Genomic DNA, 26,881 nt, shown 5'->3' on the forward strand with positions numbered 1-26,881 from the left:
CTGGTGAAGGTCGGGTGTGACAGATGCATTCTCATCAGTCAGCCCCCACCAAGGAAGTGGGGTCCAGGGGTCACTCCCGGCCACAAGTGAGATCAGGCACATTAGCTCTGACTCTGGATGGGCCCTGAAACCAACGTGTGTGTGCCTGTGTGTGTTCAGTTGTGTCCGACTCTGCAACTCCGTGGACTGTAGCCCACCAGTCTCCTCTGTCCATGGGATTTCCCAAACAAGAATACTGGAGTGGGTTGCCATTTCCTCCTCCAGGAAATCATCGAGGGAATCATCCCTCGTCCCATCCCAGGGATCAAACCTGAGTCTCTTGTGTCTCCTACATTGGCAGGCAGATTCTTTACCACCATGCCACCTGGGAAGCCCTGCCACACACAGAAAAAAAACCCTCCTTCCATTTCCTGTGATGCTCTTTATTTCTTTTTTTTTTTTAAGGTGACAGTCCCCGTACATTCTTTTAAACATTTATTTATTTTTTGGGGGTGTGTCGGTTCTTAACTGCAGCTTGTGAACTCTCTAGTCGCAGCATGTGGGCTCAGTAGTTGCGGCCCATGGGTTTAGTTGCCCCACAGTATGTGGGATCTTAGTTCCCTGAACAGGGATCAAAGGCCACGTCCCCTGCATTGGAAGGCAGATCCTAAACACTGGACCACCAGGCAAGTCCCATCCTTATTGTCTTTAATAGTAAAATCCAGGGCAGAAACGTTGTGAGAACTCCACTGGGAGATTCTAACCCGATTCTTCTCAAATGAGGGGTGGTTCTCCCCTGGGGACACTGGGCCATGTCTGGAGATGCCTGTGGTTATCACAACTGGGGGGCTCCTGGCATCAAGGTGGGGGGCAGGAATACTGCTCCACCTCCCAACAGCTCCCAGGACAGCACCGATGTCAGCTGACTTGTCTGTCCTCCTCAGGACAGTAGGTGGCCTTTTGCGGGGGCACTCTGTCTGAGAGTCAGGGGGTCCCAGCCCACCTTCTCTCAGGCCTGGCATCTTGTGCTTATGGAAGTTGTAGCCGAGGCTTTCCAGGGAGTAACTTGTCTCACACTGAGGCCCCGGGGCTGCAGATCCATCTTCAGTGCATGGAATTCAGAGCCAGGCTGACTCATTGGAAAAGACCCTGATGCTGGGAAAGATTGACAGCAGGAGGAGAAGGGGGCAACAGAGAATGAGATAGTTAGATGGCATCACTGATGCAATAGACATGAGTTTGCGCAACTTCTAGGAGACTGAAGCACAGGGTAGCCTGGTGTGCTGCAGTCCATGAGGTCGAAAAGAGTTGGACACGACTGAGCAACTGAACAACTGGGGCTGTGCCTGGGTGTCCACCCACTGCGGGCAGACACTGCACCCAGGGAGTGGTCCCCAGTGGCCCCCATCACACCTCCTCTTGGACCACCAGGACCAGGAGCCGCCAGTCTTTCAAGGCCCTGCTCCTTGCCTCTGCCCAGCCAGCGAAAAGAATTTTTCACATTCTTTTCCTTTTACGCAGCTTAGCCAGCCAACTTTCAGAAACGTCCCCTGGCGTCCTATTCTTTCTTTTCTGGTAAGAGAGCAGCCCCAGCGGCTGGGTTTTGGTTTATCGCGAGCAGGCTGGGAGTGGAGCTCTTCCCAGCTATGAGAGCTATGCGCGGAATTCAGAGGAATCTCCTGCATTTTTGTGTCTCCCTGTCACTGCTTCCTGTGCAGCCGGAAAACACCTCCAAGGGTGGAGATGGCATCACAGGCTGAGCCAGGGAGCACGTCTGCTCTTGCCGGCCTCTGCTTCTGCCCACCAGAAACATGCCCAGCCAGTCAGGGCTTCCCTCGATGCCTGGGTGTGTGCCCAGTCCACTTTCCCATCAGCCCTGCTGCTCAGGGTCCCTGCAAGGCCTGGGCCACCCCAGCCGGCTGTCTCCTTCTTGGTTTTGTTCACGAGGTCGCTGAGGCTCAGCCCGCCCATCCCCGTTGAGGTCTTGGGTACCTATTTGCCATGCATCCTCCCCACCCCCACCCCGTGAGCGATATGCGCACACAGTCGTGCTGAGCATCTTGGCAAGACCCAGAGGCCAAACGGCATCTTAGAGCTCCTGCATCCGCACCCATTACTCCATCTGACTCTCTGAGGCAGAAGGAAGCGGACTCGACCACCAGGAAACTCCAAGCCTACATCACCAGGAACCAGGGGACAGAGACGTGATCTTGAGACGCCTGGTGGGGGTACAAGGTGATGATGCAAAGGTCTCCCCGGCACACGTGTGCGGCCCCATTGGAAGCCGACGTGACAGTCTGCTCCAGGTCTTGGGAAAAGCGTCCAGGATTCCAGGAGCCCCAGGGTCACTTACAGACCACCAGACAGGAGGCGCCACGCTCAGGCTCTCCGCTGTTCCATCTCACTTGGGGTTTTCTCTAACCCTGATGGCTACACAGTTGTCGTCAGCATCCCTAGCATTCTGCACATTCTGCACATTCTTCCCTAAAGAAAGAAGCCACATGAGGATCCTGACACCTCCCCTCATGTATGGATCCAATCCCTCAGATCCAGGATCACTGTATATCTAAACCCTTTGCCAAATCCACTGGGCCATGGAGGACGCAGATACTGCATCCCTCGGCCTCCGAAGCTTGCCTCTGGGTTCAGAGCTTTATGAAGCTTTATGAGCTTTATGTTGGGACCTGCCTTTTCCAGGGAGCTCTGGTTTGGGAATTAAATGCAAACCCTGGCGCAACCTCCACCTGATGCGTGGTCTCGGGAAGGTTATTAACATACTCACGTCTTTGAGGCTCCGTCTCTCTCCTCATCTGTAAAAAGTGGGCACAGTAACACCTTCATGATGCCTGACATGGGGTCCACCCCTTGCACTCTGTCACCTGCACATCAAACACAGTGCTCAGCGCTCCAGTGCACTTGTCCACAACCCAGAAACACAGCCTGTATCCCTGAGTCCAAGGCAAATAAACCACTGATTTGTACCATCTTCCACTTCCTTCCTAGTTAGGAAAATATATGGCTACCATTTCTCCGCCTTTTGGCTGAGATCAAGTATAGTATGGGGGCTTCCCTGGTGGCTTAGTGGTAAAGAATCCAGCTGCCAATCCAGGAGACACAAGAGACATGGGTTCAATCCCTGGGTTGGGAAGGTCCCATGGAGAAGGAAATGGCAACCCATTCCAGTACTCTTCCCTGGAAAATCTCACGGACAGAGGAGCCTGGTGGGCTACAATCCATAGGGTCCCAAAGAGTTAGATATGACTAAGCAGCTGAGCACTTCAACAACAGCGAGGAGGGCTTTTCTTTTGAAAATGTGTGCTTAAAAATGTTATTCCATGCACACAAGGAAATATTATTCACAAAAAAGAGAGAAGCCCTGACACTCTCTACTGTGTGGACAGACCCTGAGAACACAATGCTCAGTGAGAGAAGCAGACACAGAAGGACGCACAGAGTGTGATTCCATTGGTGGGAAAGGTCTTGTTTCTTCCTGGGGCTGCTGAGGGCTGGACTGAGGAGAAGTCACCAGGGACAGTTGGCCTGGTCCCCATCACTCTGGCCTTGAGCCAGTTGCAGTAGACAGAGAAGTATACGTGTTTTTTCAGATGTTGACTTTTTTTTTTGGACTGGGTGGAGGTAAATATCGAGTTGATGGCTCTTGTGATTCTTTTGTGGTCCAAGGGCTTTTAGGGTTTTCACTTCCTGTTTATTTTCCTATGAAAATTTTGGAATTATTTTATCAAGTTCTTCCCCTTCTTCGATACTTTGGTTTGGTTTTGTTTTTTACGTCCTCTTAAACCTCTCGCCTTCCACCTGGGGTCATTTATCTCTAATATCTTTTTGTTTTATTTCTAATAAGGAAGTTCTGCTGGTGACAGTCTGTCTGAAAATGTCTTTTGGCATCGTTGCCTGCGTGCTCGGTCTTGTCCAACTCTGCGACCCATGGACTGTAGCCCACTAGGCTTCTCTGTCCATGGGATTTTCCAGGCAAGAATACTAAAGTAGGTTGCCATTTCCTACTCCAGGGGATCTTCTCGATCCAGGGACTGAACCTGCATCTCCTGTGTCTTCTGCACTGGCAGGCGGGTTCTTTACCACTGAACCTGTGAAGTCTGAAAATGTCTTTGTTTTACCCTAATTCTTAAAGTTTGTTTTCACTACGTCTAGAATTTTCACTGGATCCGTAAAATTGTTAGTCCTTTTTCCTCCAGCACCTTATGTTTGTTCATTAGTTTTGTAATTAACTGATTTTATTTCATTTTTAAAATATTTATTTATTTATTTGGTTGCCCTGGGTCTTAGTTGCGGCCTATGGGATCCTAGTGCCCCTAGCAAGTATTGAACCCGGGTCCCCTGCATTGACAGCGTGGAGTCTTAGCCACCAGAACACCAGGGAAGTCCCTAACTGATTTTATTGAGGTATAATTCCTCTTCAGTAAAATGAACAGATCTTACATAAGTAGTTTGATGACTTTTGACAAGTCAATACACCTGTGTACACTAATACCTCAGTCAAGATGGAGAATATTTCTAATGTCTGTCTTCTTTCACCTGACCAAGCATTTTGAGAGTCACACACATGGCTTCATTTGCCAGTAGGTTCTTTCCATTGTGTGAGTATCCATGGTATGAATTACCAGTCTGTTTACCCATTCTCCTGTTGACAAGCATTTGGGTTACTTCCAACTTCTGCTCTTATAAATACAGACATATGAACATCTTGTACAAGTGGGTAAATCTCTAGGAGTGGAATTGCTGGGTCATAGGTTGAGTATGTGTTTAACCTTATAAAATCTGTCTTTGCTGTGCTCAGTCATGTCTGACTCTTTTTGACCCCATGGACTGTAGCCCACCAGGCTCCTCTTTCCATGGGATTGCCTCTTTCCCATACTGGAGTAGATTGGCATTTCCTCCTTCAGGGGATCTTCTCAACCCAGGGATTGAACCTGTGTCTCCTGAGGCTCCTGCATCGGCAGGTGGATTAACCTCATAAGAATCTGCTAACTCACTTTCCAGAGCGGTTGACGCTTCTGTCGGTAACACGTGAAACTTTCTGTTTCTTCATCCTCCCCAGGACTTGGTGTTGTCGGTCTTTTAGATTTTTGCCACTCTAGCAGCTGCGAAGCAGACTCCGTGATGGTTTTCAGTTATTCTTGCCCTGATGACTAATCATTGAGCACTATTTCATGTGCCCATTGGCCATTTCTCTGTCCATTTCTAAAATGTTTCTCCAGCCTGAGGTTCTAGAGCTTCTTGAATCTGTGGCTTAAGAGTTTTTTGTTTTTGTTTTTTGTCAGTTTTGGGAACTTACCAGTCACTATCTCTTCAAAGATTGCTTCTGTTCCATTCTCTCTCTCTCCCACTTCCAGAGCTCTGACATGTGTCAGACCTTAGTAGAGCTTCCAGGGGGCACTAGTGGTAAAGAACCTACCTGCCAATGCAAGAGACATAAGACACACACGGTTCAATCCCTGGGTCAAGAAGATCCCTGGGAGAAGGAAATAGCAACCCATTCCAGTATTCTTGCCTAGAGAATTCCATGGACAGAGGAGCCTGATGGGCTACAGCCCATGGGGTCTCAAAGAGTCAGACACGACTGAAGTGATTTAGCACACATGCATGCCTTACTGCATCCTGTGTCTCTTCCCTTGTTTCACGTGGTCCATGCTTCGATCTGGATATTTGCTATTGTCTGGTTCACTAATTTTCTCCTTAGTTGTCTTTAATGATAGTGCTGCTTCTGTTGTGTTCGTTTCATATATTGTCAGTTTCTACACACTCAGTCTTTTTCTTTAGTTTCCAATTTTCTGCTAAAATTCCAGCCTCATTTATTTAGCATGGTTAATATCGTTATTTTAAACTCTGTCGATTTTAGTGTATGGAACCCCTGGGGGCCTGTTGGTAGAGCCTGTTATTTCTGCCGATTTTTGTTTATATGGTCCTGTCTTCTTGTGTGCCTGGTCATTTCTTCTTTTTTAAAAAATATTTATTTGGCCTTAGTTGTGGCACCTGGGATCTGCAATCTTCACTGCAGCATGTATACTCTTATTATAGTTGCGTCACGTGGGATCTAGTTCCCCGACCAGGGATCAAACCTGGCCCCCCTGCACTGGGAGTGTGTGGTCTTAACCACTGGGCCACCAGGGAAGTCCTGCCTGGTCTTTCCTGATTGTGTGCTAGATATTGTGCCTGCTGACTCATTGTAGAAACAACGTGAAGCCTAAGGTGATGCTGTCTTCCCCAGAAATGATGGACTTCCATTTACTTCTACTTAGCATTTAGGGTCACGTCAATCTGGTGTTGGGGACTGAGGTTACTCAGAACTCAGCTGCAGTTGCCGTGAGCGCCTGTCTGCTGCCTGTGGACCTTTTCCTTAGAAGGCAGCACTCTTATCCCAGCTCATATCAAGGAGGTGGGGGCTCCCCAATCTGTCTCCCCTCAGGAGGCCCTGGATCTCAACCTCTGTGCCCCTAGCCTCATGAGACCCCCTCAGCCTCTTGGCAAACCCTCCACCCCAGGAAAAGGCAGCCCCAAGCCAGACTCCTGGGCTTCCATCCCCCTCCCCAGATTCGGGATGGAAATCCTTCACTCTCTCAATGGTCCTCCAGCGCCTTTGAGCATCTCTACCCTGTGCAGCTCTGCCCACGGCCCTCATCAGAAGGGTGTCCACACTAGCTGGCCACCATTGTGCGAGTGGACTCTGCAGAGAGAAAGGTTTATCCAAGGTCCAGATGGCTAAGGAGGAGGCCAGGGACATAGATCATTGTGATCTTAGAGCCACAGAATGACCATTGGGGATCCAGTCTCAGCTTTTATTATTTTTTTAAAGTTTATTTATTTCTTTGGCTTGGTGGGTCTTTGTTACAGTAAGTGGGGTCTGCTCTTCATTGCAGTGCACAGGCTTCTCACTGAAGTGGCTTGTCTTGTTGCGGAGCATGGGCTCTAGGGTGCAGGGGCTTCAGTAGCTGTAGTGCATGGGCTCAGTTGCCCTGAAGCATATGGGATCTCCCCAGATGAGGGATGGAGCCAGTGTCCCTTGCATTGCAAGGCAATTCTTAACCAAGGAAGCCCTTGGCTTTTACTTTTTATTTTATTTATTTCTGGCTCCACTGGGACTTTGTTGCTGCACGTAGGCCTTCTCTAGTTGTAGCAGGTGGGGGCTACTCTCCAGTAGCAGAGCACAGGATCTAGGGAGTACAGACTTCAGTAGTTGTGGCTCGTGGGCTTAGTTGCCCCGTGGCATATAAGATCTTAGTTCCCCAACCAGGGATCGAACCTGCGTCCGCTGCGTTGAAAGGTGGAGTGTAAACCCCTGAACCGCCTGGGAAGTCCTATTCTCAGCTCCTAGAACATCCACCCCCTTCTCCGGTTGAGGAAGCCCAGCCCCAGGCCAGGGCAGAGCCAGGCTGTGAGTCCAGGGTCTCCTGTTTCTAGACTTTATCTTTAGGAACAGGGAGACAGCCTCGTCCCCTGGACTGAGACCAGAGACTCTGTGGACTTAGCAGGAGAGTTTCACAACGGAGGATCACCTACCAGTAAAAGGCCACTAACCATGTCCAAAAATGGCAGGAAAGTGACTGGACGTGACCAGTGTCGTGGGCTCCGAGCCCAGCTGGAAGTCTCACCTCAGTCTCACCTCTGCTTCTGGGCTCAAGGGGAGGGCCCTGCAGGCATTCAGTCTGGCGGAGGAAATAGACCATCTACATCTCTCCATCTCTGACTCTGCTACTGATTCCATCCACTCCTAGTTTTAACTCAATTCACTTCAAACTCTGCCCCTCTCTCTCCCTCATCCTTTGCGATATCCCACCCTGCCTGGCCCCTGGGCAGGTGAAGGGAGTGGCCACCGAGCTGCCAGCAAACTGCGCAAGGAGCAAGATTTCTCAACAGCTTCCAGCAAACCTGCCGGTCTACGTTGGCTGGGCGCAGCAGGTCTAGGTCACCTTATCTCTCATCCCATCTCCCCGGCAGCTGTGTTTGTAGGGCAGGCCCACCATGGCTGCCAACCTCAAGGGTCCCTGACCCCCAGAATAGGAACTTGGGGACCTGGAGTTTGGCCAGGCCCTGTGCTTGAGACGGGGTGTCGCTCTGAGTCCTGAGCAGAGCTAACTGGAGCTCAGAGCCACACAGCTTAGGAATCTGGGGCAGAATTAGGGTCTGCTCTTTCTGCAAGACCTCTGCCTCCCACCCTGCCCCCACCCCCACCCCCACCCCCACCCCCACCCGGAAGGCTGTGCTTGCTCCCACTTCTGTTGTTGGTTGAGTTCAAGGGAACCTCTGACCCTGTGTGACTTCTCCCAGCCAGGTTGTTGGATACTAAGAAATTTTGTTTCATATTTTGCTGTTGTTGCCAGGCTGAACCACTTGTGGGATCTTAGTTCCTCGACCAGGGATTGAACCCACCCACTCCACAGTGAAAGCGTGGAGTCCCAAGTACTAGAACGCCAGGGAATTCCCAGATGCTAAGAAATTTAAAACCTGTTTGGAAACAAACTTCTGTTCTGCTTAGTACCACTTCACTTCAAGCTGAACCATCTCAGTTCCCCCAAAATTGTATTTTCCTAAAAGAATATCTTTTAGCTACAGAGAGTCTTCTGATAAGAGAGTTCCACAAAAGCTTTAAATCCTGCTCCCAGGAGACATTGGGTGGTGTCTGGGGACATCTGTGGTTCATCACAACTCGGGGGGAGGGGGGACTCCTGGCATCAAGGGTATAGGGGCCAGGGAGGCTGCTCTACTCCCCACAGCTCCCGGAACAGATCCCCACAGAGAGTGATGCGGCCTTAGTGTGAGCAGGGGCTGAGGTGACCCTGTTCAAACTAGGTGTTCCCCCATCCAGCCATCCTACAGCCCACCGTGGAGAATCATTGCCCTCCCCTGGCTATGGTTGATCCTCATGTGCACTGGGGTCTGGCAGCCGGGTTGGGGTCTGTAGCGCTCAGGGGTGACCCTCTGTCTGTCATCAGCCCAGCTCACAAAGCATCCTGGACGCTCCGGCCCACACGGCCCTTGCCTCTCCGCCACACGCCCTCAACGCTTCTGTGGGAGCCCGCCTGACCCCAGTGACTTCCTGGCCCTTTACTGGGAGGCCAGCCAGGGCCCAGTGGCGTCTGTTAAGCTTCTATTTTTAGGCAAACCTCACCCCCAAGTCATGCCCCCAGCCTCGCCAGGCCTGAACTGGCCTCTCCCCAGGCGGGAACCTGACCGCGGCCTGCAGCTCCAACTGCCTCCTCACTCCCTCCCAGAGGGCCCGCTCCCACCTTCTCCCCCCGCAGCTTCCCAAGGCCCTGCCTGGTGTCCAGGGCCTTCCAAGGCTCCGCTGGGCCCAGGCAGGCCCAGCCAGGTCAGGTGCCCAGGGCATCACGTGCCTCTGGAGGAGAGGCCGCTGGTGAGGAATGTTCCTGGGCTGACTCAGCGCCTGTGCCTGCCCGAGGGAGTTGACCTAACCCTGGGGGCACGCAATGAGGCTGGGCTGGCCCTGCCTCTGCCAGGACCAGGCTTCAGTCTGCTGTCTATGTAGCCATGACATGGCCACGTCTGGTCTCAGCCGCTCAGCCCACTCATGCCCACACATGGATACATGCTGACACACATGCATGCACACAGAAACTCATAGACACATAGGCATGCATGCACAGACACAGACACACACTCACCCACACATGTGTGCACACATACCTGCACACAAGCACACAAAACCCAAGGGAGCCCCCTGTGACCGTCCCCAGGTGCCCGGGGTTATAACCCAGCCTGGAGGGCACCTCTTAAGGGCATCGTGTCCAGAAGAGGAAGCCAGCAGCGCTGAGGGGCTTAGTACCCACGAGGGAGGCCATGGTTGGGGTGGCCCCACAGGGTGTTCGGGGCTCCCAGGGTCCTGGTGGACATTCCAAGTGTGGGTGCTGAGCAGTACTCCCCAGCCTTCCAAGGAAAACACGCCATGGGGCCACCCCGTTTGTTCTCTGTCAGCGTCTATATTTAGCACTGAGTAATTTCAGTATTTTTAAGTTGAACCAAGGGCAGTTTTCCCTGAGCTGGATGTTTTGTGGCCGCTTTGAAGCGCTGTGCTGAATCAGAGCACTCTGGGAGCCCACACGTGGGCCCTGCGCGCCCGGAGCAGACACATTCAGGCCTTTTCTGGCCCAGAGAGGGGCCAGGATGTCTGGCAGAGAGGTAGGTAGGCAGGCAGCAGCACAGAAGGGATTTTTTTTTTAATGGAAACTTGGATTGAGATCACTATAGATTTACACACGGTTATATCAGATCACCAACAGAAAGGCCCTGTATCACCTGTTGACACAGATTCCTGAGGTTTGACGTGTGTGCATGTATTAAGATCTTTGCCAGTTCATCCCCCTACCCTGGCAGACCTGTGAACCTCCCCCCCCGCAACACACACACACACACACAGTCTGGATACTTGGCTCTTGAGTGAGGACCCCTGGTGTGCACCTGTCTCCCCAGACCCTTCCCCAGGGCGCCGCCCCCCTGAAACCAGGAATCCCTCCTTGTCTCTACTACCTTGACATCTCAGAGATGTTCAGTATGCAGAACCACACAGCATGTGACTCTGGGGGCTGCCCTTTTCACTCTGAGTGATTTCTTGGAGGGCCATCCAGGATGTACACTTCCACAGTCCATTCCTTTTGTTGTTGTTGTCTTTAATATTTATTTGGCTGTGCCGGGTCTTAGTTTGCGACACTCTGGGTCTTCAGTCTTCGTTGCAGCACAGGGGATCTTTAGTTGCAGCATGTGGGCTCTAGTTCCCTGACCAAGGATCGAACCCAGGTCCCCTGCATTGGGAGCACAGTGTTGGCCACTGGCCCACCAGGGAAGTCCCCAGTCTATTCCTTTTCATTGCCCAGTGGGAAATTTTTTGAAAACCTGGAATCTGCCTTTCCTTTTCGGCAACTGCCCCTCTCTACTGACTGGGATACAGACAGAGGCGCCGTGTATCATGACAGAAGCACGCGCTTCTGCTGAATGACCTGGGTCAGTGCCAGCCTGGCCAGGTGGCTCCCTGGGACCCATGAATTTGGGTTCCTGAACCTGGGCTCTACCCACTCCATATCAAACTAATACTATGCAGACCCACTGGGCGCTTCCTCAACCCGGACAATGCGCTCACTGGGGTTAGGTCATTTTCTGCTCTGATCTCAATGCCAGAAGCCCCTCCCCAGTCATGACAACCACAGACACCCCCAGAGGTTGCCCAGTGTTCCTGGGGACAGGATCTCCCTGGGTGAGAGCCCCGGACTAGGGATCCCATGGACCCCACAGGACACTGGGTTCCTTGACCATGTGACCCCTGAGGTCCTCAGATGCTGCTCACACCTAAATACACACCTTGGGGATTCTCAGGCAGAGTCCAGTGGCTAGGACTCTACACTTTCACTGCCATGGGTCCAGATTCAAGCCCTGGCCCAGGAACTAAGATCCTGCAAGTGTACAGAGGAGCCAAATAAATAAATACATGTCTGAGTGGGAGGGAGGGGAGGTGACTCACAGACGCTGGAGTCACCCTGGTTCACACCATCTGACCATCAGGGTTTATCCTGCTGTCTAGTGTGAGTTGGGATCAGATTCCATTCCACAGCCTTGGCGCTGTCAACGTTTGGGGCTGGGTCACCCACTGTGGGGGGCCGCCCTGGGCACTGTCAGTGTTGAGCAACATCCCAGGTCCTGACGGCCACAGATGTCTCCAGACGTCACCCAGTATCCTCAGGGGACAGGATGATCTCAATTGAGAACCTCTATCCTAGGGCTCACTAAACGTGGATTGATGGAATAGGTAGGATTTTTAATCACCTTAAGGAAAAGAAAAAAAAATTCGCATGACCAAATTATAAAAATAAATTAACATCACTCATACATGACTGGTGAGTACATACAATGGTGCAACCACTCTGGAAAACAGGTGCTGTTTTAAAAAAAAAAAGTCAACAAGCAGTTGCAGTCCTCAGCATTTATCTCTGAGAAATAAAGGTTCATGTTCACACCGAAGCCTGCACACAGATGCCTGCTGCAGCTCTGTGCTGACATGGCCAGAACCGGAAACTGGAGCAGGTATCCTTGGACAGGTGAAGGGTCCACACCATGGACCTCCACTTGGCCTGCACGTGAGTGGACTCTTGATGAGCGCAGCTGCCGGGGTGGGGCTCCAGATCATGAGGCCAAGTGAAAAGCAAAGCCAGTCCCAAAAGGCCCCATACCGTGTGTGTGTGTGTGCTTAGTTGCTCAGTCCTATCTGACTATTTGCAACCCCATGGACTGTAGCCCAGCAGGCTCCTCTGTCCATGGGGATTCTCCAGGCAAAAATACTGGTGTGGGTTGCTGTGCCCTCCCCCAGGGGATGTTCCCAACCCAGGGATCGAACCCAGGGCTCCCACATTGCTGGTAGATTCTTTACCGTCTGAGCCACCAGGGAAGCCTTCCATACCACATGGTCCCATCTAAAGAGCATTCTCATAACTAATTGAACATGGATGTAAGTCAGGTGGAAATGGGTATTTTAAAAAATATTTATATATTTGGCTGCTCCAGGTTTTAGCTGCAGCACAGGGGCTCTTCGATCTTGCTGCAGCATGCAGGATCTTTTTTATTTAGTTGCAGCATGAGGACTCTCAGTTGTGGCATGTGGGATCTAGTTCCCTGACCAGAGATCTAACCCAGGCCCCCTGCAATTGGAAGCTAGGAGTCCTAACCACTGGACCACCAGGGAAGTCCCAAGACATTTTATATTTAATTACATTTCAATTCACTGGACAAATGACCAAATGAAGGCAGGAAACTGGCCCAGGCCCTCCAGAGGAAGAGTAGGGTACTCAGGACCCATGGGTACAGGCTGCTCATGTAATCTGCCTGCATCTAGGGCCAGGGGTCGAGTCCTGGGCAACTCCACCTCCATCGGACACTGGGCCATGTCTGGGGACATCTCTGGTTGTCACATTGGAGGTGCTCTTGGCATCCAGAGGGCTGGTCTATACCCCACAGGGCCCAGGACAGCCCCCCAGAGAGAATGACCGGCCTCAGTGCCAGCCATGTTGGGGGAGGAGCAGGTGCAGGAATCAGACAAAGCCCCTCCATTCTGAGCCAGCCAGGAGTGGAGGCGGAGCTTTTGTGAGCTCTCCTGGGGCCCTTGGGTGGTCACATCCGGGGAGCACTCAACCCCAACCAACCATGGAGGGGACTGTGGGAGAAGGTGCCCTTGGCCAGACCTCTCACCAGGGCTGGGTTCACTCCCTGGGTTGGGAAGGTCACCTGGAGGAGAACATGGCAACCCACTCCCCATGGAGAGAGGAGCATGGGAGGCTACAGTCTATGGGGTTGCAAAGAGTTGGACATGACACGACTGAAGGACATGCACGCACCCACCACGACCCAGAGGACATAGGCATCATGACTGCAGGGTGGCCAGGCTAGGGGCCCCAGAAGGCTCCAGAAGGGGGACGCATCCCTCCTTGCCATCCCCTACCTGCAGTCCCAGGACTTTAAGAGTCAGCTCATGTCCATCTGTTCCCCACCCAGCTCTCTGGACGACGGGGGCCCAGAGCTGATGGCAGACAATGTCAGCCACTAACAACATAGCCCAGGCTCGGAAGCTGGTGGAGCAGCTCCGCATCGAAGCTGGGATCGAGCGCATTAAGGTGAGTAGGGGAGAGGCCGCTGGACACACCAGCAGCAAAAGGTGGGCACGGAGGCTAGCAGGACAGCGGGGGTTTGCACTTGGCTGTGCCTCTTGCTGTGTGACCTTGGGCCACTTGCCTAACCTCTCTGAGCCTCCATTGTCTCAGCAGAAAGACACACCACCTATTAAGCTAAGTTGTGGGTTGTTGTAATGGTAGATGTGCCAGTGTGCTTCATAAACACAGTGAGACCAAAGGCAGGCCTCAAGGTCTGTTGTGAGCCCTTCAGCCCTTGGGGTCCATCCCTGGATAGCCCCAGAGAAGGCCGGATGGGGCCCCTCCAAGAGGGTGAACGTGAGGCAGGCACTTTCTCTTCTGGCCCCTCATCCTCAGAGCTCTATGCCACTCCCTTGTTATGACAGATGCAAAGAAAAGTCAGAGACCTGGCCCTGGGCAAGGGAGGACGTGGGGCCCTTCAATGTTTACTTTTGCCACTTCTGCATGGATTGCATTTTTGGAAATAAGCATGTTTGATTTTTATGCTAAAAAAAAAGAAAAAGAGAAAGACAAGCAGTTACTCCTCACAAATGCTTAACCCATCAGAGACCAGGAACATGCAAAACAAAATAAGATACTGCATAATTGGGCAGTCAGCTTGCAGGCTTTTTTTTTTTTTAATTATTTGTATAAAGTTAACCATTTTTAAAGTGTACAATTCAATGACATTTGGTGAACTGAAAATGTTGTGCAACCATCATGACTAATTCCAGAACATTCCATCACCCCAAAAAGAAATGTTCCCATTAGCAGTTACCCCCATCCCCTCCCCAGCCTGACAACCAGGAACCCACTCTCTGTGTCTATGGATCTGCCTGCTCTGCACGTTTCCCATCAGTGGAGTCACACCCCGTGTGTCCTTCTGTGTCTGCTTCTCTCACTGAGCACCATGTCCTCAGGATCTGTCCATGTGTTAGCGAGTGTCAGGGCTTCTCTCCTTTTCATGGCTGAGGGATGCTCCCATGTGTGGAGGGATACATGTATTTATGTAGCTGAATCTTAAGTCCATAAGTGGACATCAGGATGACATCCAGCCCTTTCAAAGAATAAGGACCAATGGGCCAGTCATGGCCTCTTACACAAGAAAGGTATCTGCCACTTTTCAAAATCATCTTCTCACCAAACCCGTCCACTTTGCCAAGGATGCCGGGCTGCCTCCAAGCAGCTGACTCCTGCCACAGACCCCAGCTTGCAGGTGGCCGGGCGAGGGCCAGGGAGTATCTGTCTGGAAGACACTGGTGGTTTACGCTCCCTCATTAGCCAGGCTCCAGCTGCCCACTGCATTAGTCAGAGATATACGATGATATATTACAGAGAGAGAGGGAGCGTAAGAGGCAGTTTAAAGCACTGGGTCACGCGATCGTGGAGCTGGCAGTTCTGAAGTCTGCAGGGCTGAACAATGGACTGGAGACCCAGGGAAGAGCTGCTGCAGCTCGAGTTCCAAGGCCATCAAACAGTCTTTTTCCTTAAGGTCTTCAACTGATCAGATGCGGCCCACCCACATTAGGGCATGTCATCTACTTTATTCAAAGTCCATAAATTTAAATGTTAATCTCGTCTAAATTTAAACGTTCATCTCATCCCTGGTAGCTCAGCTGGTAAAGAATCCACCTGCAATGCAGGAGACCCCAGTTCAATTTCTGGGTTGGGAAGATTCCCCTGGAGAAGGAAATGGCATCCCAGCCACTCCAGTATTCTTGCCTGGGAAATCCCATGGACAGAGGAGCCTGGCAGGCTACAGTCCATGGGGTCTCAAAGAGTTGGACATGACTGAGCAACCAAACAACAACAATAAGAGACATCTAGGCTGGCCTTTGACCAGACAACCAGGTACCCATGGCCGCGCCAAGTGAGCACATAAAATCAGCCATCACCCATGTTTTTGTTCACGGCTTGCTTCCCCCAGCACCGTCATCCTCTGTCATTGCTCAGTGCAAACACTCGCCCCGTGGCCCTGTGGTGGGAGGGGGAGGATCTTTGAGCGCTTTGCACCTCCAGCCCAGCCAGGTGGAAGGAGGTCGCTGCAACCCCCGGGTGGGGTTGGGGGCCCCCCACGAGGCGTCTGAATGTTCCAGGACTCTGAGCACTCAAAGCATTCCTCAAGGCTGAAGACAGAGCAGCCCGGTTGAAGTGGTTTCCTCCGCCAGTCCCAACCCTGGCAGAGATCGCTGACTCACCCACCCGTTTGATGTTGGGAGGGCTCCCTGGCAGCCTTTGAACATGGGGAGGAGCAGAGTCAGGCATGACCCATCTCCCTCCTAGTGCCTCCTGAGGTTTTGTGGCCCCAAGACAGCGACCAGGGACCGCAGGGCCAGCCCGAGGGAGCGGCGGGGAGATGAGGCTGAAGGCACATGGCATCCTGTCTGCAGGGATCCAGGCGGAGCCATAGAATCCGAGCCAGGGCCCATGCAGAGGCTCCTCTGAAGACTTTCCAGAGAACCCCTGCTGCAGAGGTGTGCCTGCGCCCCAGACTCAAAACGGGGCTGGAGCGGGCAGCCTGGACAGTGCAGCCTGCCCCCACCCCTGCCCTCCCTGCACCGGACACCAGCCACTGCTCTCCCCAGGTCTGCTTCCCCAGCGCCGGTTGGGCAGTCCCTTCCTCTCCTCCCTCCTATTCTGGGGACCCTGATGCAGGGGGTCCTAAGTGTCAGCTTCCTCACCATGGCCACGGCAACCCCACTGGTCAGACAGCACAGGAATCAGCCACTGAAGGGCCTGTCCCCCATGCCGGGCCACCTGCCAGCTGGGCTGTCCCCCATCAGGTCCTTTCTTGGATGGACATGGAGACTTAGACCCAACCCTCCCCTGACCTTCCCTTCAGACTCCACACAAGCTCTGCTGGAGGGGGCTCAGTCCTGCAGCTGCTTCTTTAATCTTAAAATTCCAGTAAAATACACATAAAATTGACCACTAATGATATTTTGTGTGTTGACAGTGCTGTGTAACCATCACCACCACCTAATTCCAGAACATTCCATCACCCCCAAAAAGAAGCCCCCTCTCCGTTAACAGTCACCGTCCCCCTAGTACCCCAGCCCCTGACAACCAGGAACCCACTCTCTGTGTCTCTGGATTGGCCTGCTCTGCACGTTTCCTGTCAGTGGAGTCACACCCTGTGTATCCTTCTGTGTCTGCGTCTCTCACTGAGCATCGTGTCCTCAGGGTCCGTCCACGTGGTACCAAGTGTCGGGGCTTCTCTGCTTTCTGTGGCTGAGTGGTGCTCCCCTGTGTGTGGGACACGGTGTGTGTCTTCAGGTGACGGGCACTAGGGTTGTCTCCATCTTTTGGCTTCTGGGGACACGGAGCCTCGGCCCTTTCTCATCTTTCCTCTCTCCTCCTGTGCCCATACCCAGGTCTCCAAAGCCTCCTCTGAACTCATGAGCTACTGTGAGCAGCACGCCCGGAACGACCCCCTGCTGGTGGGAGTCCCCGCCTCCGAGAACCCCTTTAAGGACAAGAAGCCTTGTATTATCCTATAGCTTGGTTGTCTCGCTCGCTCAACTCCTCCACCCCGCTCCCCTTCCCCCAGCCAGGGCGTCAAATCAAGGAAAACTCTTAATTCCGAAAGAAATGCAAACAGTCACCACTGCCCAGATGGGGTAAAATTTACCGTCTGGGTTCAAATGGATTACCAGACCCAGTATCGCAGCCCCATCAGGGGCCGGGCTTCACCGCCACTTCCAACGGGGAAAAACTGACATGCCCCAGCGATGTGGTGACAATTTCTGAAAACTAAACTGCCATTTGAGTCGTGGTTGGGGCGGAACTGGGCCAGAGTGGGGAAGGGAAGGAGGTGGGTGAATCCGCCACTGGCGTGGGCGGCCCAAGCAGGTGGCAAGTCTCACACCTTTGGCTGCTGGGAAGGCTTCTGCCAAGTGGATGATGCGATGCTTTTCTGGGGAGGTGGGAGGCTGTTCAGTGGAGTAACATTGGGTGGGAGTTGGGGGGAGGGACATAATGCACCCTTTTGCGGAAATTTTTCTCCTTTTCATTTAAAACCTTGTAATTCCATACCACTAAGATCAGGCGTCATCAGCTGAATCTGAGGCAAAGCCAGGTCATGTAACAATGCACACGTGGATGGTAGGGGCCAGGAGGGGAGCTCTGCCTGTGAAACACTGTCCCCCAGGGCCACCCCGCTGCGTGGCTTTCCTGTGGCCTGTGTCACCCTCCAGCCACGCTGAGGCTCCCGCCCACCCCAGAAAGGGATTTTCAGCCTGTGGCCCCGGTCACTGTGACGTCCAGCTGTGTTTTCTTTAGTTTTAAGCAGGAGACTGGCACTGGCAGTTAAGAGGCCACGGCCCTGTTTAGCTTCTCAGTGTTTTGTTTTGTTCCACTTTCTGCATCTCCATGGCCGTTTTTCCAACAGAAATGCCACCTGGGGAGACCTGCCCGGGGCGCCTGGTGCTTCCGGGTTTGAAAAGGTGTGGGATTTGTCTGGAAGTTGCTGCAGAAGCCGTGGAGATGGGAGCCTCTGCCCGGACACAGAGAGGCACTCTCTGTGCTCCACTCCCACTCACACCCGACCACCCGGGGTGTTTGTAAAGTGTCCTGGAGTGGCCAGTGAGGGACGGGGCGGTGGGCTTTTTATAATGGCTGTTTCCTATGCTGTGATATGGACGGTTCAAGGAGCAGGAAGCTGGAGGACTGGCCGAATGCACACCTGCCCTCCTCAGCTGCCGGGGCCACCTGCAGCTTCCAGGACCCCACGGCCTGAGCTCCAGGGGCCTCCCGCTCCTACGGCCTGGGGTGTCAGGCTCCCAGGCTGAGCGCGAGGGTCCTGGGCAGCCAGCACAAGGCACGTGGGCTGGCAGGACCCAGAGCCTCCGCTCCTCTCGTGCCCCTGGGCTCAGACCTCGCCTGGCTGCACAGGCTGGTGGGATGCCCAGCACCCCCAGAGTGCAGACCCAGGGCCACGCTCCCCTCACCCAGCACCCAGCTCTCTCCGGCTGGTCCGGGAGCACCTGGGGCCTCAGGGAGCCTGGCTCCTCCGCACCTGCAATTGGACTGGGAAAAGCCCCCGAGCCCCTGACCCCTACACTGCAGCCTAGGGTGGGGAGGCCCCACCTGCCCACCCCTGGCAGAACAGCAGGATGAAACAAAGCCTATTCCAGAAACCCTGGGCACACCCCAGGGGTAGGGGTTGGGGCAGCCATGGCACAGCGGGGCTCAGCCTGAGGGGCAGAGGGGCAGCAAGGGCAGCCTACGAGCCATCTGCTAACCCGTCACCCTTTGCTCTGGGACAGAAGCCTTAATCCCTTGAGCCAGAGCTCAGTCCGCGCCCGCCCAGCCTTCTTCCCGAGCCCCCACTGACCCAGGCTCCCACAGCCAGGTCCCAAAGAGGACAAGTGGTCCTGATCTCATTGGGAGCACCCGGACCCAGACCTGCCTCTCTCTCCAGCCCCTGCCCTGCCAGCACCATCATGTGTCCCCACCAAGTGACCCTGGAGAAGCCAGCAGAAAGCAAAGCTCAGGACCCCTGGCAGAGGGGGTGGGGGGAACCTGAATTCAGCAGCCCCATCGCTGGCTCCAGGCTCAGCCAGCCGATGGCCACCCACCGCCTCAAACCCTGAAGCAAAATCAGACCTGGGCTAGAGCTTCCACCCTCCCCCCTGGTTGAGACCCCAGGGATTCAGTGGTCTGGGTAAACTGAGGCCCAGAGAGCATGGGGACCACTGTGCCCCCACCCCATGGCCACACCTGCCCAGCTGCCTCCCAGGTACCCACCCACAGCCTCTGAGCTCGGGAGAAGGCGGCAGCAGGAACCCTGCTGTGGACTTCCTTCCAGCAGAGGAAAAAGCGCTTTTTCCCTTTTTTATTTTTCCTCTTCAACATCAGAGTCCCTAGGGTAGGCCTGGAGCATCGGGGCACACAGGACGCTGTTCTGCTTGTGCTTTTCTGGCATGCATGTCAGCAGGAAAACACGGCTTTCAGGGTGTCTTGGAGACTGTAAGAGCCCCACAAGGCCAGTGCCTCTCAGCCACGTCCCGAGGGAATTAGGGACACACACACACACACACACACACACACACACACACACACACACGGCGGTGCTGGGCAATGGCTGAGTCTCCTCTCTGGAGCCTGCAGTGCTTCCCTGGGCCTGGCCCAGCCCCCATTCCATGCCCCTGCCCCATCCTCCCCAAAGGCAACCCCTAGGCCCAGAACGAAGTAACTTGGTTGTGACCTCCAGCCCCATGGAAGTGCAGAAGGTGCTTTTTCTTTCTCTGATGTCCTGACTGCCTTGTCTGGTAGTCACTGGGCCTCCAGGCAGCTCATGCAGCTCCAGCCCCCAGGTGGGCAGGAAACAGTCATTAGACCTCCGCCCCGAGCCTGAGTGATCAGGGGCAGTTTCGGGGCCATGGGGAGGCCACCACAGGTCGCTTGTCCTTCAAGAGCTTGCGGCTGGGTCCCCTGAAAAGCCATACATCGACACCCCGCCCACTTCCCCCCCACCTGCCCCCGTCCCTGGAGACTATTGCCAAATGTTGTAAAGACTGGTCACCAGGTTCTCAGAAGCAATCTGTGGTTCTAGCAGGTTCTACCCCATCTGTGTGTGGATGTCCAGTGGTTTTTATTTCTGATTAAAAAAAGAAAATTCCAGGTGTGCCACACCCACTTTCCTGCAGTGTTTTAATATTGTGTGGAATTGTTACTACCGAGTGAATTAATCCACAATAAAAAGGCTCACTGCTCCTTTCCTCCCGCCTCCGGCCCTTCCTTGGCTCCCTGGCTACTTCTCACGGGGACCGGGAGGGGTGTGCGGGCTTGGCTTCCACAGTGGTGACAGTGGTGATGGCTGCCCTGCCACCCCAACTCCTCCTCTTCCCCCCACACCAAGAGGCAGACAAGTCACCTTCAGTTTCTGATCTCTGGTTAGAGAATGTACTGTGGTGTTTAGTCACTAAATCATGTCCGACTCTTGTGACCCCATAGACTGTAACCCACCAGGCTCCCCAGTCCACGGAATTTCCCAGGCAAGAATTACTGGAGTGGGTAGCCATTCCCTTCTCCAGGGGATCTTCCCAACTCAGGAATCAAACCCGCACCTCCTGTACTGGCAGGTGGATTGCTTACCACTGAGCCACCAGGGAAGCCAGTTAGAGAATTCAGTTAGAGAATTCAGAGGGAAGCTATCTGAAGTTCTGGCACATGTAAGCCATGGGTCCCAAGGTTTGAGGGTCGTGGGAAAGCACCATGCTCCTATGAGAACTTGGAGCCCGGGAAAATCTTAATCTGGCCCCTTCCTGCTCTCCATCACCCAGACTCCCAGGAAGAAGAGGGGTTTTTTTGACTGTGGTGGGTATTTGTTGCCGCGTGCGGGCTTTCCCTAGCTGTGGTGAGTAGGGGCTGCTCTTCATCGCAGTGTGTGGGCTTCTCACTGCAGTGGCTGCTCTTACTGTAGAGCACAGGCTCCAGCGTGCCAGCTTCGGTAGTTGCAGCATGTGGGCTCACTAGTTCCGGCTCATCGTCTCTAGAGCACAGGCTCAGTAGTTGCACCACTCGCGCTTAGTAGCTCTTCGGCATGTAGGATCCTCCCAGACCAAGGATCGAACTGGTGTCCCTTACGTTGCAAGGCGGATGCTTAACCAGGGAAGCCCCAAAGTTCAGAGTCTTAACCTCTGGACCACCAGGGCTCATCTTAACTCAGATGTTCAGGGATAGAACCATCACATCGTCATGGCAGTCTCCATAGCCAGGTCCATAACACAAGGTTCATTCAAACACATCATACTTATTTGTTCTTTTGATTTATCAACACAAAACACTGAGTAGTACAGAATGGGACATGAATATGGAGGCAAGAACACAGAATTAAGGTGCCAGACCCTACATCCACCAGTGTAACTGGCCTTAGAGCCTCTTGAGACCCTGATGCTCTAGTCAAAAGAAACTGGACCTGAGAGGCACCAACTGATGGGACTGAAAGACCAGATCTGGGACTTCCCTGCTGGTCCAGTGGTTAAGACTCTGAGCTCCCAGTTCAGGGGGCCCAGGTTCCATCCCTGGTCAGGGAACTAGATCCCGCATGCTGCAACTAAGAGTTCACAAGCCACAGCTAAACGATCCCATGTGCTACAACCAAGACCCGGTGTAGCCAAATAAATAAATATTTTAAAAAAAGAAGACCAGATCTATCACTCAATTTTAAATCTGCTGCCAGTCACCTGACCATAGTTCAGTGAATTCCTATGTCTGCTGTATCTATGAATCCTCTCATCACTTCTTGAATCGTGTATTCCAATTTTTCTACATTTTTCTCTTATACAATTTCTTCACCCCGTTTTTACATTTCTTCCTCTTCGTCTTTTTGATACATTGAAAAACCTCAACAAGTGGAACCTGCTTGGCCTCCTGGGAAGCTTGGGCAAGTCACTCTAACTATGGGCGCTTAGTTTTTCAGAGCTGAGAGCAAGACCAAAAACATCAAGTGAGACCTTTAGGGTTTCTTCATGATGATAAGAGGCACAAGCCACAACCGAGATGAAACTCACACTGATAACACTAGCTCAAAATGTCAAAAGAACCTTAGGGGCTGTCAAGATCCTGTGATAGTTCTGGAAGACGAGTGCTATTATTCTTTCAACATTTTTTTGTCAAGTAAGAAAATAAAGTAAATTTTTTTATTTTTTAAATTAATTTTAAAATTTTTAATTAATTTGTAAATTACTTTTAAAATTAATTTGTATTGGAGTATAGTCACTTTACAATGCTGTGTTGGTTTCTACTATATAGCAAAGTGAATCAGCTATACATATACATATCCCCTTTTTTGGATTTCCCTCCCATTTAGGTCACCACAGTGCACTGAGTAAGGTTCCCTGAACTGTACAAGTTTTTAAAAACTTTTGTTGTAGTTGACTTACAATGTGTTAATTCTGCTGTACAGCAAAGTGATTAAGTTATGTGCGTGCTAAGTTGCTTCAGTTGTGTCTGACTCTGTGTGACCCCATGGACTGTAGCCCACCAGGCTCCTCTGTCCTTGGGATTGTCCAGGTCAAGACTACTCCAGTGAGTTGCCATGAGAAGTTCTCTAGGGGATCTTCTGTCTCCTGCATTGGCAGGTGGGCTGTTTATCACTAGCTCCATCTATACACACACACAGACACACACACATATATGTTCTTTTTTAATATTCTTTTCCATTATGGTTTATCACAGGCTACTGAATATAGTTCTCTGCGCTATCCAGTAAGACCTTGCTGTTTATCCATCCTACATGTAATAGTTTGCCTCTGCTAACCCCAAACTCCCAATCTGTCCTTCCCTCCACCACCTCCCCCTTGGCAACCACAAGTCTGTTTTCTGTGTCTGTTTTCACCATTTCCATAATGTCAAGTTCATGCACACACACACACACATATGCATGCACAGTTGTCCCTGTGTTACAGGGGCAGGTTGGGTTCTCATGGAAACAGTCTACCTTGTGTTCACAGTGCTTATTAGAAAGGACTTCTGGGGTCACCACATGTGGAGGAGAAAGGAGGGGGCCTCAGGCTACTCCAGAGGAGCCCTGGAGCTAGGACAGTCTTGCAGAAACTCCTCTGTTGAACCCAAAGGCAGGCCTCTCTAGCTCCATCTGGATCAGCCATTGGACAGGCTGCCTCCAGGACGCAGGGACCTGGGGCCGGGCAGCTCTCTGCATCTCCTAAAGGAGCTGACAGCTGAAGGGTGTCCACTGACAACACTCCAGAAGCCAGGGTAACTCGTCCCTTTCTCCTTGAAGGGCTGCAGGCAGCACATCTCCATGCCCACCTGCCCCACAGCCCCATCCCTCTTGAGTTTTCACATCCAACATTCTATGCATGAACCAGTAACCTCTACTTAAGAGAGACTTTTGGAAACTGGTTGACATCAATGAGAGAAAGATAACAAGTCCTACCAGCCAGACTTCACGTCGCACGCATGTTACTTATGATTAGAAAGTTTGTTTTTGTGCTCAGGAAAGTGTAAGCAAGCCTTCCAGGAGGTTGTGGTGCAGAAGCAAAAGTGCTTATCTAAACGATGACTCGAATCCTGTTTATCTGCACTTCCGCCTTTGACTCGCGGCCAGCCTCAAGCCCCTCCCCCTGAGGTGGTCCCGCCTCCGAAGCCCGGCCCCTCGCCGGTTCCCAGCCCTGCTGAGTGGTCTGTGCTAGAGCCCAGGCAGCCAATGAGGTGGCTCAGGATGCAGTCTCCCCACCCAGAGTGCCCAAGAGATGAGGGACCAGCATCCCACATGACTGGGGCCTTTGGAGGCGGCAGCAAAATCTCCAGGACGAGGGTGATGCCCCTGGGTGGCCACGTCAGGCCCAGCCCTTTCTGCGGTACACGTGTGGCTGATCAGGAGAAGCCAGCCGCACAGTTTACAGTGGAAAGAATGATGCAAGGCCTCACTGGAGAGCCAGCCCTAAGAACGTAGGGCTCTTTCTCACTAGAATTCATCACTCTGGGAAGAATTCCAAAGCCACGGCGGACAAAGGTATTTTCCCCGTGGTCAGAACGCAGTCTGCGTCTCGCACCTAAGCGAAGTGGTGGTGTGGCGGCTGGGCCAACCAGCAGGTGTTTAGGGTCCCGTCTTTCTTATACATTCGGTTTCCATAGTCAGTCTCAGTGATGCCTGTTAACTCGCCTATTATAAAGAAAACGTATTACCACAAATTGAGCACAAGTACGTGTGACACACCCTCTTCAAGAGCCTCCAGTCCTAAGTAGGAGATGAGCTATAAGCAGAAGGGGGAGTTTCCACTCGACAGAACATTAGGGGGAAAACTCTGCATTCACAGCCCCCAACCCACTCTCCATGTTATCAGGAGAATCTAGATGAGTCTGGCAAACACTCACGTCCCCGTGCTCAAAGCCACGTGCAGCTGCCCCAGAGAAGAGGAATTCTCAGACCAGGGGCTCAAAGTTTCACAGGATAGTCTGGGCACACTGTCTGGGGTCAGAATTGCAACCTGGGGTCAGAATTGTAGTCCCTCATCTGGTGCAAGGCTTAGGGGTGAAAGAAAGACAAAGCTTGAGCCTTGGGTCAAGCAACTGCTCTCCCAGCATCATCCTTCCACTGGGAGGAAGTAGTGGAAGCCCCCCTTCCCCCAACACTCCTGTTTCCCTTGACCTTCTGCCAGCCTCCTCCCGGCCACCTTTGGAGCAGAGAGGAACTGCCCTTCGTGTCTGGTCTCCTTCCTGGCCAGCACACTTTGAGACATTCCCTCTGTGGACTCCTGGAGGTTCTGTGACTTCAGAAGGAATCTCAGATCCGGAGGGCCCAAGATCCTGGAACCCAGTATCTTCCTGTAACTGTAGTGACTGTTCGGGAGGGTGGGGACAGGGGCACAGCTGGGCAATGGGTCTGCACGGCCTCGGAGAGCAGCCCAACCAGAGGCAGTGCCCTGAGATGAAAAACAAACAAGCAGGGCAGGTTCTACCACAAGGTTAGATGCAGGACTTCAGCAGCTCAATTCTCTGAGTCTCCATTTCCCTGCCTGAAAAATGAGGATAATTAATAGCATGGAGGTTGTTATGAAGATATTTAATAGGTGTACATAGTAAGCCTCCAACACATTGAACTTCTGGCTGACAGTTTAAGATGCTGTAATGCCCTTGACATCCCACTGGCTTGTGGGACAAACGAGACAGGCAGGGATCTGTGATTTGAACCTGGAAAACTGTCTCCTATAGCAACACAAGACAGAGAAACTACAACGGACTAAAAATTAACTGTACACATGTGCAGCTGGGAAAATTAGGAACAAAAAAGTACAAAAAGGCCAAAATGCAACTGCCACTTCTGAGGTGCTAGAGAAAAGGGGGTCCTGTTCAGGATCCCTGCACACAGCACCACCACGGGGGTGGGCAGGCCACCTAAGTCACACCTCCTGCATCCACCCCTACCTTCACCCCATTTGAAGGACCAGTTCACCCCCTCGGGGATCCTGCAAAGGAACTGCTACTTATTCTCCCTGCCTGGGGCTGCCGCACAAGTCTCAATAAAGCCTTGCCTGAATTCCTCCTCTGGCCTCTTATCAATTTCTATTGACCAGAGTCCCAGGACCCAGGTCGGTATCAACTACGTGATCACTGTCTCTTTTAAGCCCCGGGGCACTTCTCTGTTCCTGGGCCTTATCTCCCCTGCCAGACTCCCCTCAAGAGGCCTGCAAGTATCACTCAGCACCACAGGAAAAGTAAAAAATAAACATAGGAGATCGCCCGCTGTCATGGCCGCCGTGATCGAGGGGGAAAGTCAGGGAGGGTGAGTTTAGGCAGCGCCTCCTTCCATCCCAGCACCTAGGCCCCCCTGGCCCACCGCCACTTCCTCTCCATTTCCTGCCCATTTCTCCGAAGATGGGCAGCCGCATAGGAGGACCCGGCCTCTTCTCAGAAGGGGCGCTTTGCCTTCGCCCTGCTTCCTGGGCCTAGGGGACCGCCGACCGGCCTGAGGGGCCGAGCCCTCCGGCCTGAGGCCTAGGAGGGGCCTTTGCGGGCGTCCACCGCCCCAGGCTCCAGCAGCCCTTGCTCCCCTCCACTGCCAGGGCCAATTTCGCGGCAAGCCAGAGCTAAACCCCACCTCCCTCCAGGTCCCACCCCTTGGAGGCTGCGCAGAACAAACCAGAGTTAGGGGGCACGCGCATCCTCAGACCCTGACCTTAAGACTCGCCTTCTGATTGGCCAAGCCTCTCAGCGAGGACGCGCCTGTACAGGCTCAAGGGGCGGAGCTTCGCACAGGGCCCACCCACCCCGAGGCTGGGCAGTGCTCTAAGAAACCTCTTACTGTAAGTGAGCTCCTGGGTGCGAAACTTGCGTCTGTACCTGGTCTCTTTCTCCACACCCAGGTCACTGTCATTCTAACACACGTATTGGATTATTTGTTAGCCTTAAGACCCTTCCCTGCCAAGTTATAACTTGTGGTCTAATCACCCATCAGAGTACTATAGTTATTTTTTTATGAGTCAGATATTAAATGAGAAATACATATATACTTTTTAAAAAATTATTTTACCTGTAAGTATGTCCCAGATCAGATCAGATCAAATCAGTCGCTTAGTCGTGTCCGACTCTTTGCGACCCCATGAATCGCAGCACGCCAGGCTTCCCTGTCCATCACCAACTCCCGGAGTTCACTCAGACTCACGTCCATCGAGTCAGTGATGCCATCCAGCCATCTCATCCTCAGTCGTCCCCTTCTCCTCTTGCCCCCAATCCCTCCCAGCATCAGAGTCTTTTCCAATGAGTCAACTCTTCGC

General features: G+C 52.8%; 1 protein-coding gene across 3 annotated transcripts in view; it reads left to right on the top strand.

The window, feature by feature from the left end:
- Positions 1–20,359, top strand: part of GNG7 (G protein subunit gamma 7) — a 138,313-nt gene extending 117,954 nt beyond the window's left edge. For all 3 annotated transcript variants that reach the window (XM_070793163.1, XM_070793165.1, XM_070793164.1), the window contains 2 exons: positions 13,504–13,622; positions 17,012–20,359. In XM_070793163.1, the coding sequence (XP_070649264.1) occupies positions 13,542–13,622; positions 17,012–17,137 (207 nt within the window). In that variant the 5' untranslated portion in view covers positions 13,504–13,541 and the 3' untranslated portion in view covers positions 17,138–20,359. The remainder of the gene's footprint in view (positions 1–13,503; positions 13,623–17,011) is intronic.
- Positions 20,360–26,881: the final 6,522 nt, after the last annotated feature.

The sequence above is a fragment of the Bos indicus genome, chromosome 7 (genome assembly GCF_029378745.1).
Source record: "Bos indicus isolate NIAB-ARS_2022 breed Sahiwal x Tharparkar chromosome 7, NIAB-ARS_B.indTharparkar_mat_pri_1.0, whole genome shotgun sequence".
Classification (NCBI taxonomy): Eukaryota; Metazoa; Chordata; class Mammalia; order Artiodactyla; family Bovidae; genus Bos; species Bos indicus.